The sequence below is a fragment of the Alosa alosa genome, chromosome 15 (genome assembly GCF_017589495.1).
Source record: "Alosa alosa isolate M-15738 ecotype Scorff River chromosome 15, AALO_Geno_1.1, whole genome shotgun sequence".
Classification (NCBI taxonomy): Eukaryota; Metazoa; Chordata; class Actinopteri; order Clupeiformes; family Clupeidae; genus Alosa; species Alosa alosa.
Genome location: NC_063203.1, coordinates 9,417,298 through 9,431,741, shown reverse-complemented (window position 1 = coordinate 9,431,741; position 14,444 = coordinate 9,417,298). Strand labels below are relative to the sequence as shown.

Sequence of the window (14,444 nt, the reverse complement as noted above, 5' to 3'; positions counted from 1 at the left end):
GGCATGGTCAAGTAATTCCAAAAAAAATCTGTGATTTAGACAGCAGTTTATGTTCCGTAAATACAGGCAAAAAAAAACTATTCTTACCAGGCACAGAAATGTGGTCTTGCCCAAAATAACTTAAGGTCTTTCATATGAAGACAAAGAATATCACGTTGTGCCAGCATGCATGTCTGGATTCTCTTCCAGGAACCATGGCCAACGAGGCCAAAGCACCTCTATAGTTGGCCTCTCTATTCTTTACCCCAGCACAGAACACAGAATGAATGTGCAGCAGTCTTTGGCACGAATCAGAAACATGCCTTGTGTTAGGTTCTATCCCTAAGGTAACAGTAAAAGGATAATTTGTCTGGTGTGGCAGTCCAAGACGTGCAGGAATTCTCTGTGTGGTTTTTGGGTTAATGCCAGCACCTGTTGTGTTTTGTATGTGTGTGTGTGTGTGTGTGTGTGTGTGTGTGTGTGTGTGTGTGTGTGTGTGTGTGTGTGTGTGTGTTGTGGGGTATGGGTAAAATCCTAAAACAAGAAGCCTACTCAATCTTAGTTTGACAACTGTACAATCTACATCACACGATTCCAGTACAACACAATACTAGGCATTACATATCGTTGTCCTGTTCTTCTTTTGACCTTTCCTTTGGTTTTCCTCAACTAGTAAAACGCAGAGTGGCCGGCGTGGGCACTGGGCAGTGCAGAGTGTGCTACACAGCTGTAATCCCACACGGGGATGACTTCACACAGCTCCTGTGGTCACTGGAGCTCCAGGATTAATGAAACCCCTACATTGCGACACAGACAGGAGACCAGACTTCACAACTACACATTTACGGACTCCAGCTGTGGGCTTGCACTGCCCATCCCAGCGCCACAACAACACAGCTTGCCTTCTGCTAACACAGGTAGAGTTCAGGTGAGAATTTCTCACCCTGCTGGAATATGCTTAAAAAGCTGGCATGTTTCATATGCTTCTATAAACATGCATACGGTAGGCCAAATGGCAGGTGGCAGATTTAGAGCCACTACGCTATACAGTATGTATACTACGCAGCTAAGTCAGAAAAGAAAATGCATATACAATTGCCTGACTCCCAACCACAAAGTCTCCTTTTTGTATTGGGACAATTAAAAAGTTATACACATAAAGAGTGTGCATTTAACAAGCGGTTGGACATGCACTGCTGCCGTGATCACTATGATCTTGGGTCTTAGGGGGAAAAACAGATATAATTACAGTGCCTTTCTCTCTCTTTGCTGCTCTTCAAACACCCACTCATTATCCAATTGAAACAAGCGTGTGTATATCACAGCCTCCATTATTGGTGGCTATATATACATTTAAGTGTTCGAAGAGAAGAGTAATCATGGAATTCTCTTTGCTGGGGTTGCATAAAAATGTGACTCCAGTTCCAGGTCTTTTGATGAACTCACGACAAAGTGCTTAACCCTATGTCTACCACATACAACCTTGCTATTAGACATACAGTCAGTCACATATAGACTTGCATTTTGCAAACTTTTAAGCCCCACAGAAAGGGCTTGTCTCACAATCTGTCTATAATAACCTTGGAGAAGTATAATGGAAATTAAATGGAGATCCCATTCTCGTCTTTCCCCTGAAACTGTCATGGCCAGTTTTGGAAGAGAAAATGTAAGCGCTTTGAAGAAAGACATGACATAGTTAAATACATAACTCAAAATGTATACACTTAGATGGCAAATACAGTTGTGTGTGCTGCATCTGCATTCCACAATGAAAAAACTGTAGAATGAAATGGGACAATTACAAGAACTAGAACAGATACAGTAATCCTCTTCATAGTGACACATAGCGTATGTTCTACATGAAAAACTAAAAGCAATAAAATATAAAGGATAACATATAACTCTTTCACATTCACATGATCAGTACATCCTGTGAACTACCCAACCCAAACCGTTGCTGTTGTTTTCGACTTTGTTTCTTTCATGAGAGTCTTATAAGGTACAAAAAAAACATAAATACATATTTCTAGACGAACCTGGAAAATGTAGTTCAAAACGTGACCATAACAACTGCTTCTGCATGGGAGGTCAGGCACTGTCTGTAAAAGCCATAAACACAGAGACGAGTGATTCACACCATGCAATCCCTATACCTACTTTGAGCACACCTCAGCCAGAGTGGGAGCTCTCCAACCCCACATGGAGACCCACCCACATGGATAATGTGATAGCACGACAGAAGTGATGAGCCCTAATGACAGCCACGCACTATCTATTCCAATGGCGTGCATGGCGGGGAGGTTATGCTGCCAGTTCAAAGTAGTGGGGGAAGATGACATGGGTTAGGAGAGTCGGTTTTTGCCATCCCTGTTCCTTCAGGGAAAGGACATGAGATCTTTAATTACCAGGCCTACAGTGTGTCTGGGCATTCGTCTGTAGCACAGAGGCTTTGTCACCACTCCCAAATGCTGTTCCCTCAACCAATGATAAGAGTGCCCCCTACAGGCCAAACTTTGGATACAATACTTACTTCCAGTCAGATGACAAGATAAAATCAGCCTTATACTCTTGAAAGCTCTGCAGTTTAACTACTATTTACTTCAGAGCACTTGTCATTACATGAATATGCACCATGCTTGTTACACAATTATTTAACCCCATTAAACTGTTTTTCTCTGTCCAAAGCTCCATCTATATATATATATATATATATATATATATATATATATATATATATATATATATATATATATATATATATATATATATATATATACAATAGCCTCTACAATAAAAATTAGAAAATGCTTTCTTAGTTTACTATTGCTAACTAAAACAAAGCCAACACTGGACAGAGGCACACAAATATTGTTTACAAAGGCTTAGTTTTCACATAGAAAGTCTAGACTTTGCCTCTCAAATCATGAATACCCCTAACCCCAAAACTGCTCAAGGCAGATTGGCAGAACACTTTTGAAGGGCAGGGACGTAACTGGAAAATAGGCCTATGGTTAGTGGGGTTATGCATACAGTAGACTCCCTTATAGCTCATTCATTACATACCATAAGCATAAGCTCACATAGGTCTGTAGAATAGATATGAATTAAGACATTAAGATAACAGAAAAAGTGGTTTTGACTAGTTTGCATCATAACTTTTGTTGATCAAATATTACATATTACAGTAGTAGGCTACTCGTGCAAATAAATTGAATAATTTTGACTGTAACTGTGCGCAGAGTGGTTAGTAAGTTGTGTGCTCTACATTAACTAAGCTGTAGGCTTCAGAAGGCCAATTGTGTAAAACATTGTGTGTAATTGGCCCCCAGCATCCTTGATCCGGGCCTGTCTGTTTGTTCTACTGACTTGTTGGCCAATCCTACAACCTGTAAATGACTGAATGAAGCCTCAAATTATTTTGCAGACAATCGGTGGCCACAATTCTTGGCCTCTGCTGTAAACTGACACTAGGTGTGGAAGAAATGTAGCTTAAAGATGTATAAATACTGAGAGTCTGAAATAAGGTTTGTCTTTCTCGTTAGTTTAATAATCTCTGCGCAGAGAGGTCTCATAAGCATCAGGCAATCAGGATACAGAGACAAAGTCTGTGCACCCAAGAAACAATCAGTTTCTTACACACACATATATCTCGCACAGTATCATAATCTCATTGTATCATTACACCTCCTCTGCACACACACACTTGGTCAATACAATGGGTTATTTAAGAACCAAGGACATTAACATTTCTACTGTCATACAACACATGATTTGCCATCTGACCATTAGTTATTGAAACAGAAGTTTTAAATAATTAGGGGTTTGCACGGCGTGTCATCAGATCTGGACATCGCCATATTGGAGATACTCGCCTCATTAGAAAGCATTAGGCACTGAAGTAAATCCCTAACATCGTCAAGGAAAATGGTTAATTATTGCCGTGTTTTAGGTTGTACTAATAGGTCAGACTGAGAAAAACATCTGGTGTAGGTATCGACTTCCAAAAGTTATTAAAAAACCAGGGAGAAGGGACAATAATGCCAGAAGTTATCAGAGGAAGGGGGGCGCTTGTGGTTGAACTTGGTACCTCGTCTCCCTCACCCTCTGTGCTGCCAATAATCCGTAATTTCTCGAAATATCGCGCCTTTTCTTGTGGTCCAAGTCCTGCCCTATATGCCTTTGCATCTTAGACGCATTTTGATGAGCTTTTCTGTTGTTTAGACACGGCTACAATCACGTAAGATATCCAAAGTTCATAATACTCCATTGTACTTCATTCACTGAGTATCGCCAATATGGCCGCGCGTGCTGGGTTACCATAGTTACCGGCCAGAACGTGACGTCGGTGCAAACCCCTAATAAGAACTAATAAGAATCTTGAATTTCCCCTTGAGGATCAATAAAGTATCTATCTATCTATCTAAGAAGTTTAAGAACTAGATTAGTGTCAAAGAAGAATGAATTCACACTAGAAGTATCAATTATAAGGAACAACAAGGCTAAACTTAAACAGAGTCCGTTCAAAAGTGCAAAATCTTACGGAAACACTATCAAATCAAAAGTTAAGGTCCATCTTTTTGAAAGATAGGTCCCACGGACCGGAAATAGAAGGGTGTGACTTCGCTACAAGTGGGCTTCTTTCAAACAGATAGGTGGATAAAGGCAAATCACTTGCAATAGGCCTACGACGTCATAGGTTTACTGTTAGTAGCTAGTAGATAATGTTATTTTGTCAACGTTTTGTTAACGAAGAGTTTGAAAGCATGTTTAGCAGATGTTTACGGTACTTCCGTAGTTTAATACCTGTTGGCTTTAAAGAAGAAGTTGTGAAACTAGCAGCAATAGCGGTACCAGCAATAAGTGTCTTTTTTCTCCTTGCGTCTTGTGTCAGACATGACAGATAAAATATTAAAATAAAGTATTAAAATCGAAGCCTATAGTAAGACATAATTGTTAAAAGACTAGAGATTTACAGGGAGGCCTACTGTAAGAAGTATGAACTGAAAATGGGTCTCCTGTATTTTGTCATGACTACACTTCCCAGACTGCTTGTGGTTTTACTTTAGCCTAAAGGAGCCCCCAAAGGGATGGTGGGAATTTATTGAGAATCAAAAACTGTTGCTTCGTCTGCTGTTCCGCGACACTGTCCCGAGCCACTCGCTTACTGTCCTGCACCATTGTCCCATGCCACTTGCCTATAGGCCTACAGTCCCACTGTCCCAACACTAAGTTAGTGTCACTAACCCTAACTCATGGAACAGTTGACAAGACTAAGTGCCATAGGACAGTGGCACAGAAACGTAGTTCAGTGGTACGCAACAATGTCGCGGGACAGTACAGTATGGTGACTGGCACGGAACAGTATAGGCGTGATTGTAGACAAGTGGCGTGCGCCACCAACTACAACATATTTTTGCTCCTACAACTACTGAAATTATTCTTATTAAGGTGGGAATTTATTTTTTGAGATCCTATTGAGTTATCTTACAATAGTTTGCATTCCCTCACAATGTTTTGTGTTCCCTTGCAATACGTTTTGTGTTCCCTCTCAGTTCTTTCCGACAAAGTCAAATATATTGCGAGGGAATGCAAAACTAATTGTGAGTAAATGCAAAAGTATTGCGAGGGAGCACATCACTCAAAAGCAACACTACAAATAAATGTAATTAATGTTATATTAATTTAATAATATTAAAATATAATTCCCACCATGGCCCTACGGGGGCTCCGCCAAGAACAGTTCTGGAGGGTATGCCTACTCCTTTCTGAGGATCTCAAGGTTTTACCATACTGTATATAGGCTACTGCTTAGTCTAGGCTAATTTTGAGATGTAGATGTATAGATGCAAGTAAGCCTATGTAAATAAATTAGCCTAACTCTCTCCATACAACTTTTTTAACAGTCTGTGGCTCTTTTTATGGACTATTCTATACCATTAATAAGTACCTTGTTCTGTGGACATTTGGGAAGGACAGAGCTTGCTGGTGTTGCTCTCGCCAATGCTGTGAGTAAAATATATTAGGGTTATCAAGACATTGGGGCCATACATTGACTCATATTTATTTTTGCATATGCCACCTGAAAGTTTGGGAACTCCTATTATTTTGTTTAAAAAAAAGAAATATCCAAATAACCATACCAAACTACATCTCAAGGTACATTTTTAATTAATACATTTTCATTAATAGACAAACAAAATGAAGACATAGTATTTATTTTCATTTAATAATTCTTTCATTTTTCTAATTCTTTAATAAAACTCGCATGCAGAGGATAGGCTACCTTAGGAATTAATACAACTTTACAGCTATAGCCTAAATGCGACTAAAATGAAAACCCACAGTGTCTGCCTGTCTTAAAGGTGCCATGTGTAATGTCCGCCAAAAAATCAATTCATACTCCACGTTCCATAAAAGATGGGGGCAGTATACCTCCAGAAAGTGAGTTGGTCTAGAGTAACAACCGAGAGACGTGTATTGCAGTTTGGCTGGCGGTTATGTTTGCCCTATTATTTTGTTTAAAAAAAGAAATATCCAAATAACTCCCATGGCCATTTTCATTAATAGAAACTGGTATTATGACACCTGTCGGGCTGTGGCTAGTAATTTAGCGTGCTAATTCAGGTTGATATCTCTGCAGCACTATACCTTGTCATTTTTTTAATGACATCATGCCCTTATTTCTTCTCATTCTTTTGATGCGTGTAGCTAATTTTTTGGATATTTATACCTCAATTCTTACACATGGCACCTTTAACAAAAACTGACGTAGGAAAAAATATGTGAAGCTCTTCAGCCACGACTAGTGTCCTTTCAGGAAGGGAGAATGCCATGTCTCCGTAGCCATAACCTACCCATCTATGGAAAACCAGCCTTGCAACTTTGTTTTCCCCCAACCCAGAGAATCACAAATTGCGCTATAGCAATTGTGCAATAGCCTACTATTTGTATGCATCGTGTAATATTATCTTGTCAGTTAATATGGTTCTTTGGAGATTGTCTTTGCTGGTTCCTATTCTTCAGTTTGTAAACAAATCCACATGTAGCCTATCGTGTCCAAAGGGAAGCGTGCAACCCCTGAGTGGTATTTGTGTAAGATGGCAGTTGTGTAAAATACAAATACTCTAGGGGGAGTAACTGTAGGGGAACCCCAATAGAAAATAAAAATTTAAAAAACCTGAAACTGCATTCAACAATTCCAAAGATACATGTCTGTGTTACTATTAACGCCATCAGGATAGCCATGGTTGTGTTCAACCACGCTGCTAACTGCATTTTTCTTTCTGTCATTGTGTAAAGCATGCCCCATGCCTAATACATTGTAAGTTGTTATGTTATGTAAGTGATATGTAAGTGATTAGTTCCTTGATTTTTTGGTGATCTTGGTTGTGAATTGGAGGAATGTCAGAAGGATCTGCAGAGCAAATTTACATGTGCTCACAGTTTCGTCTAGGTTCATGCTGGCAACAAATCTGTAGGGTTCACAAACTTTTAAGCAGAAACTTTGTGTTGTCATGTTTGATAGGTTATAAATGTCACAGGTGTTTTTGTAGGAGTTGGGTTATCAGCAGCTTGTGACACGTTAATTTCTCAGGTGAGCCATTTTATCCCATTGCCCACAAACAAAAATGTAAACACAATTATATATTCTTTTCCATATTCTGTGTGTATCTGGTCAATGTATTTTTCTCTCTGTCAACAGACTTTTGGAAGTTGCAATGTGAAGAGAGTGGGAGTCATTTTACAGAGAGCAATTCTGATTTTGCTGCTGGCTTGAATTTCCCCTGGGGATCAATAAAGTATCTATCTATCTATCTATCTATCTATCTATGTGTCCTAAGCTGGACCATTCTCATGAACACTGAACCTATCCTGCTTGCCATCAGTAAGGATCCACACATTGTGAAGTGAGGCATAGTTCACCTGTCATAAAGACTTTGTTCTTGCGTTCTTGTTCTTGTATCATCTTATGATTTATGTTATATAATCAATATTTTCTAGGGTCTCACAAAAGTACATGAAGATATTCATGATAGCACTACCAGTATGTATACAATGAATCCAGATAATTACACCACTGTTTCACTAAATAGACAATGCATAAACACATCAGTTACATGACATTATTTCATCATAGGCATCATTTGCTTATTGACTTGAGTCAAGATATCTTCAGAACCAGGTAAGAGATTAAACATTTTTGCACAAAAAAGATCACAAGATGTTCAAAAAGAACATTCATTACCCTTTTGACCACTGATGAAGTAATTTAGACGTTTAGCATTCAGTTAGAGTCACATATACACACAGGTCACACAGGTATTACAAAATACTTTTACTTATACTGCACTTGACACTTACCCTGCTCCAGAGTTCTCGCGAGAGCACAATGGAATTGTCTCTGCGAGACACTCTGGCAATGAGCAATGATGCACGTTATTTTTACCCCAACAAATTCGGGGAACCAGCTAAACTGATGAAGACAGTGCTGCAACGTTGGAGGACAGTACAAATTGGTCGTAGTGTTCCATGTCAAATCAGCATAGAAAATCGCTACTTTTCATTTTCCGTTGGTCTTATTACACTTTCTAACTTGAGAGGAGACAAGTTTTAAATAGGAAAATTACCCGAAATCTTAGTCACTTTTAAACGTGATGCTAGCAGGTGAGAAGCTAATGGTCTAATCAGATTTAATGGTCTATGCTAAGTTGGTGCTAAAACTGGTATTGCCAGACTCAGAGAACGGCTGGATGAACTGAAGAAAGGTAAAAATTGTTTAACTCAAGGGAAGGTGGAAAATGAGTGTAATTCCCCAAATGCTGGAATATCCCTTTAATTTGTACGCCTATCCACTGCTGTCAACAGATAGTTAGATGGCAAAACATGTCAGGATCCTGCATGGACTACTGACTGTATGCCACCCTGGTGGCCATTTACAACGCCAATATGGCCGTTGTCTACACATATCCCACCCCTTCTTCGGCAAAACGTTGACATGTGAATACATTGAGCCAATCATGTGGTGTGATGTGAATACATTGAGCCAATCATATGGTGTGTTGTGAAGACATCGTGCCAATCATGTGTTGATGATGATGTGATCTGGAGCAAGATTGGTGTCGTGAAGCCGTGCACGCGCATTTTTACCGAAATGGATGCCCGACGAGTGCCCAAAAAGCGTTGTCAAATGGCCGCCGAGTGGAGGGACTTGCCTAAAAGGACTTTGGTTTACCTGTCTGGCCATGTGTCTTTGTCTCCACCCATTCCCTTATATGGTCTGCACTTCCTGTCTTGTTAGTTTCCCTCTGTTTCTGCTCACACCTGTTCCTGGTTATTGTCTTGTTGGTTTCATTCAGTCCTCTGTCTTTCTGTTAATTGGTCTGTGTATTTATGCCCCCCTCCTCTGTCCTTTGTCGGTTTGTCTCTCTGTTTGTTTTTGTTGGAGTCCAGTAAGGTTGTACGTTTGTAGTGTAACAATAAAGTGTGTTTGTCTAATTCTGCCTGAAAGAGTTTTTCGCTTCGGTCCTCCTGCCGTTCCCTGGCAAAAGAAATGAAGGGGGATGTGTGATTTGCGATGTGTGTTTTATAGGAGGTAATCTGGCCACAGGTCATATGTGGGGTAGTGGCAGTTTGCATCAGTGCACTCACTAACTACATATTCCTGTTTGTCCTGGGCCTTGGTGTTGTGTGAGTATACATTACTTATGTATGATACAGGTCAATGGATATCAAGGCTCACTCTTGTGTAACAGAATTGATCATTACCATTAAATGTTTTGTACTACTCATTCAACAAGACAGCTTTCAGTTTAGTTCAGGTATGTTTCTATGCTTTTTATGTTTAACAGTGGTTCAGCTGGAGCAAATGTCATCTCCCAATATTCCATGGTTATAACACTTTTCTTTTACATTCATTGGAAAGGCCTTCATAAGAACACTTGGGCAGGTGGGTAGGAACACCAGTCGATATGTGCCATAGGTGAAAATGTGAACTGTTTGGTTATGATGCCAATTGACTACACTGATGCTTGCCATAGACCCCACATAGACATGTGGAGTATTTCTCTGAACCAATGTCACAGTAAAAACTGTAATGCATTCTGGTTCCATGGATAGGCTGGTCCAAAGAGTGCCTGCAAGAGTGGGGTTGCTACATCCGTCTAGCCATCCCCAGCATGATCGTGATCAGCATGGAATGGTGGACTTTTGAGATCGGGGGATTTCTGGCAGGTCAGTTGCCAGAAACAACATTTTTATTCAGGACTATACATACATTTCAGTGGCCACAGGTGAATCTACTGTGCTGTACGTGACTGTCTCTAAAGACAGGCAGACACAGTGGGTTTTGATTTCAGCCGGGGAGCAACATTGTGCAATTAATTAAAATAATATAGATCAACCATACAATTGCAAGCGACCACGCCACAAAAAAAAATGTAGGCTAAATCAGGTTTCTAGGCCAAGTACCGGTATACTTGCGTATGCTAACGGGCTACTGTATTAACATCCTCATTAATACTTTAACCTCTTCTGCTGCCCGAACATTAAGCCAAGAACCGTAGGTCTACCTTCTTTGCGTTCTCTTCCTGCTTTTTTGTATTTTCTATCCTCCGTTTATGTTCTTTTTTTCTGGTTACCAAATTTGTTTACAGACATTTTCCACTAGTTTAGCCTAACAAAGGACAGAATGTCTTGATCTCGGGTCTTTCTTGACACTTGCAGATGGGTTAACGTAGCCTACTACTCCCCACGGGTGAGGTGGAACTTTTGACGATTTTTAACGATTTTTTGACGTTATCAGCCAATAGGGAAACTGCCAGAAGCAACAAGCAACAACTCTTTACGCTGGTAAGCGAGACACAATTAGCAGTGAATGCACTTAATGCAGAATCAGTGCAGAAAGCGTTTATTTAATTATTTATCCGGTGAGGATGCTCCCGTTGCTACCCCTCCAGAACCAGCCCTGTGCCAGACATAGAGTTGGATAGGACCAGGGCCTGGTTTCCCAATAACGATGCACTTACGAGGGTTTTCTATATGACCCATCTTAAGAGTGTTTGTTTGGTTTCTTAGTTTGTTTTTAATTAATTACGAAATTACGAAGTGGATGTTTGCACAAAATAATTCCGTGGAAATGCATGGAGTCCAGTTGCTGCTACTGGAAGCAACTGGAATCCATGCATTTCCACGGAATTGTTTTTGGAATCTGATCCCTTATCATACCTGTTAATTCGTACTCGTCGCTCGACTTATCGTGACTAAATTCAAGATGGCTGCGAACGGTAAACTTCCTTAAGGTACTATCTGTATAAATCATCTTAAACTACCAGTGCTTTTTCTCAAGTTCTCAATGTCTCGTTTTAAATGTCAGGGCCCTCGGAAGTCTACCAATGAAGTGTGGAGATACTTTGAGCCTCGTAAATGGTGTAAAACAGTGATTTATTTGCATGGCTAGGCCAATGCCGAGGCACCCCCATTGAAAAAGCTGTTGGTAGCATCGGCTAACTAGCGCCAGATTTCGGAGTGCAGGGGACAAGCCGAGATGAGCTATGAGACGTACGTTCACACTCGATATCATGTTTCAACACACTTTAGGTCAATATCAGACCGGAATTCTCCTTTAAGAGCGTCGTGAAAACACTCGTAGATCTACGAGTGATCCAGAGTTCTCGTTACTGGCTAAGCGTCTTAAAGGAGAATTCCGGTATTTTGCATTTTAGGAAGGATTGTTCCAGTGCACCTATGCAGCGTTGTGGAGGTGTGTGTGTGTGTGTGTGTGTGTGTGTGGGGGGTGCTACCACAGAAACCGAAAATTCTCAGGACAGCAGCATGTGTCCAAATTTCAATCTTAAACGTTCTATTTAATCATAAACTATCTGAAAACAGGGCTTTAAGTGTAAAATACCGAACTTGTCCTTTAAGGCCCATTTACACCAAGAACGATAACGATAACTATAAATAAATATCGTTCTTGTTAATATGAATGACGACGTTCACATATAAACTATAACGATAACGTCATGAAGAACGATATCGTTGGGGATCACTTTCAGAGCGATTTTCAGAACGATAAAAAGCTAATAGCCAATCAGAACCCATCGAATTTTAACCATCACATTCATTAACACAAGGAGAGACTTTGTTTATCATTGTTTAGTGTGAACGCTTTTATCGTTATGGTTATAATTATCGTTATCGATCTTGGTGTGAATAGGCCTTTAACGTTAAACTGTACAACTCACAGAGTGTTTAGTGATATTTGTTGATGTTCCAAAACAAGTCTGTCTATGCTTCAGACTCAAATATTGAGCGGAAGTTTATACACGGTTGTGAGGTATCTGAAAAGGATTATCTGTTAGGATTAGGGTTAGAGGTTAGGGTTAGCGTTCATGTGTCATGACAGTGTCATGTTTCATGACAGTGTCATGTCACTCTTATGTCGATACTGTCAAGTAAAGTGTTACCGAATATTTATACAACTTACTGTAACAATTGATGAGACAGCGTTGTCTAATCAAAAGCTTTATTAAGGATCAGGAGCAGGGACACAGACACTTAGCGGAGAGGTCTTCTGCTCCCGGCTTCTCTGGCTGGGCAGAGGCCATGTTCAAAGGTCACTTCTGACACCAATGTAACAATTGATAAGGCAGCATTGTCTAATCAAAAGCTCTATTGAGGATCGGGAGCAGGAACACAGACACAAAACATAGCACACACTAGGGAAGTCAAGAACACTCATACCTTACACACACAGTATTGGACACAGCCATACCAACACGAAGGGTCACACACAAGGTAGAACTAAAAAGGGAATCACGCTACACTAAAACATGTGGTTTATTTTGTCGATTGCACGCTCTGGAAATTCACAATTTCGTCGCGTTTTTTTTTTTTTTTTTTTTTTTTTAAACATAGTCCAGTATTTCTTTCGAAATTGAAATGAAGTTGTATGCAACAGCAAACCCTAGCTTACTAACAGGTTGAAATTTTGAAATGTCACGTGACGTGATGTCGTGCAACGATGTGATGCAATCGACTCCTACAGACTTTCCCCTAAAGATGCTAGCTGCAGCAGCAACATTTCCGGAAAGGTACTGGCTTGATGAAATTCATTCTGGACTCTCTATCCGACCACATAAAGACCTTGGGATACTTCGGTTTGTTGTTTGGAACTGTAGAAGAGGTATAAAAATAGCGTTTTGTAGTGGCAAAAATGACATGCCCTGGTCACTAACAGGCTAACGAGTTTTGACTAAAAACGGTAAAATCGAACTTTCTCAAAACACATCCGAATGACATGATTTTGATGTCAACTCAACGTATGTACTCCCAATCATCTGTAAATTGATCTAAAGTGCATTTTACTCCAGATAATTCCTTTAATGTCAGTAGTATGTGAAATCACTCAAACAACAGCAATACTTATTTTAAGTCAAATAATCTTACAAGAAAGCTCAAAGTAAGTATCCTTATACTAAAAACAATACTAACTAGATTTTTTATCTTAAGGTATTGGTTGGTGTGGGTGGTTTATGTAGTCTCAAGTAACGTTCTATAACATTTGTGTCCTGATATCCTGAGGATTTCTATTTTTTGCTGCCATTTTTCTTTTGTCATTTTTGTAATTTTCTTTTCTCCATATACACCTCTCCCCCCCACCTTCAGATTTCTGGGTCGGTCTTCTCATCTGTGTCTTCATGCAGTTGGTGTTTGTCATAACCTATCTCGTTAAAATGGACTGGAGGAAAGCCACTGAGGAGGTGAGCGAGTCCTTGCCATTGACGGTCTAAAGCTGATTGAGTTGCCTTGTGTATGAAATGGAAACACTCTTGCCTTGCCTAGCCTTTGTGTCATCAATCATTAAAAAAAACTCCACCAGAAAGCAAACACAGATAGACCATATGTTGGTGGTATCATTGTTGATACACATGTTGGTGTGCTTTCAGGCCTTAGAAAGAGCTGGGGTGCAGGTTAATTTCACAGAAACAGGTAAAAACTGAAAACATCATCTTAACTGTAATTCTGGTGTCAAGTTACTGTGTCAGTCACTGTACAGTTGATTGTGAATAGTCAAGTCAAGTCAACTGTTTTCTCCACTTGAAAGTAATGTTTTTGCACCTCTTCCCTAGAAGAGAGCCCCGAGGAGCAGCAGGTTGTCAGTGGCACAGCTGAGGGTCACAGCGACACACATGTCCTGCATGAGGCAGAGGATGTGGTGGGTGTGACCACGGTTGGGAGACCTTTGTCAACCAGGGAGCTGGTGCTACGCCGAGGGCTGGCTGTAGGTGTCACTCTCACCATTTTTACCGCAGGAGTCATTACTCATGTGCTGCTGTCCTGGAATGAATGGGACATCCCAAAGCTAAGCTGATAGTAGACAGGGGCAAAACCTAGAACAATCCGATAATGATCACTATCAAACTTTTTTCAGTTGATTCTATAGTTAATATATACACAGGGAACTG

General features: G+C 40.2%; 1 protein-coding gene across 1 annotated transcript; it reads left to right on the top strand.

Annotated features, from left to right (window-relative positions):
* The first annotated feature begins 5,689 nt into the window (after nt 1–5,689).
* slc47a3 (solute carrier family 47 member 3) lies at nt 5,690–14,350 on the top strand. Its single transcript, XM_048265196.1, is given in 13 exon segments — nt 5,690–5,728; nt 5,883–5,984; nt 7,505–7,573; nt 7,682–7,755; nt 7,803–7,886; nt 7,981–8,023; nt 8,117–8,161; nt 9,569–9,666; nt 9,828–9,925; nt 10,096–10,209; nt 13,645–13,739; nt 13,926–13,968; nt 14,109–14,350. Coding segments are annotated over 13 exon segments (1,146 nt in total).
* The last annotated feature ends 94 nt before the right edge of the window (nt 14,351–14,444 follow it).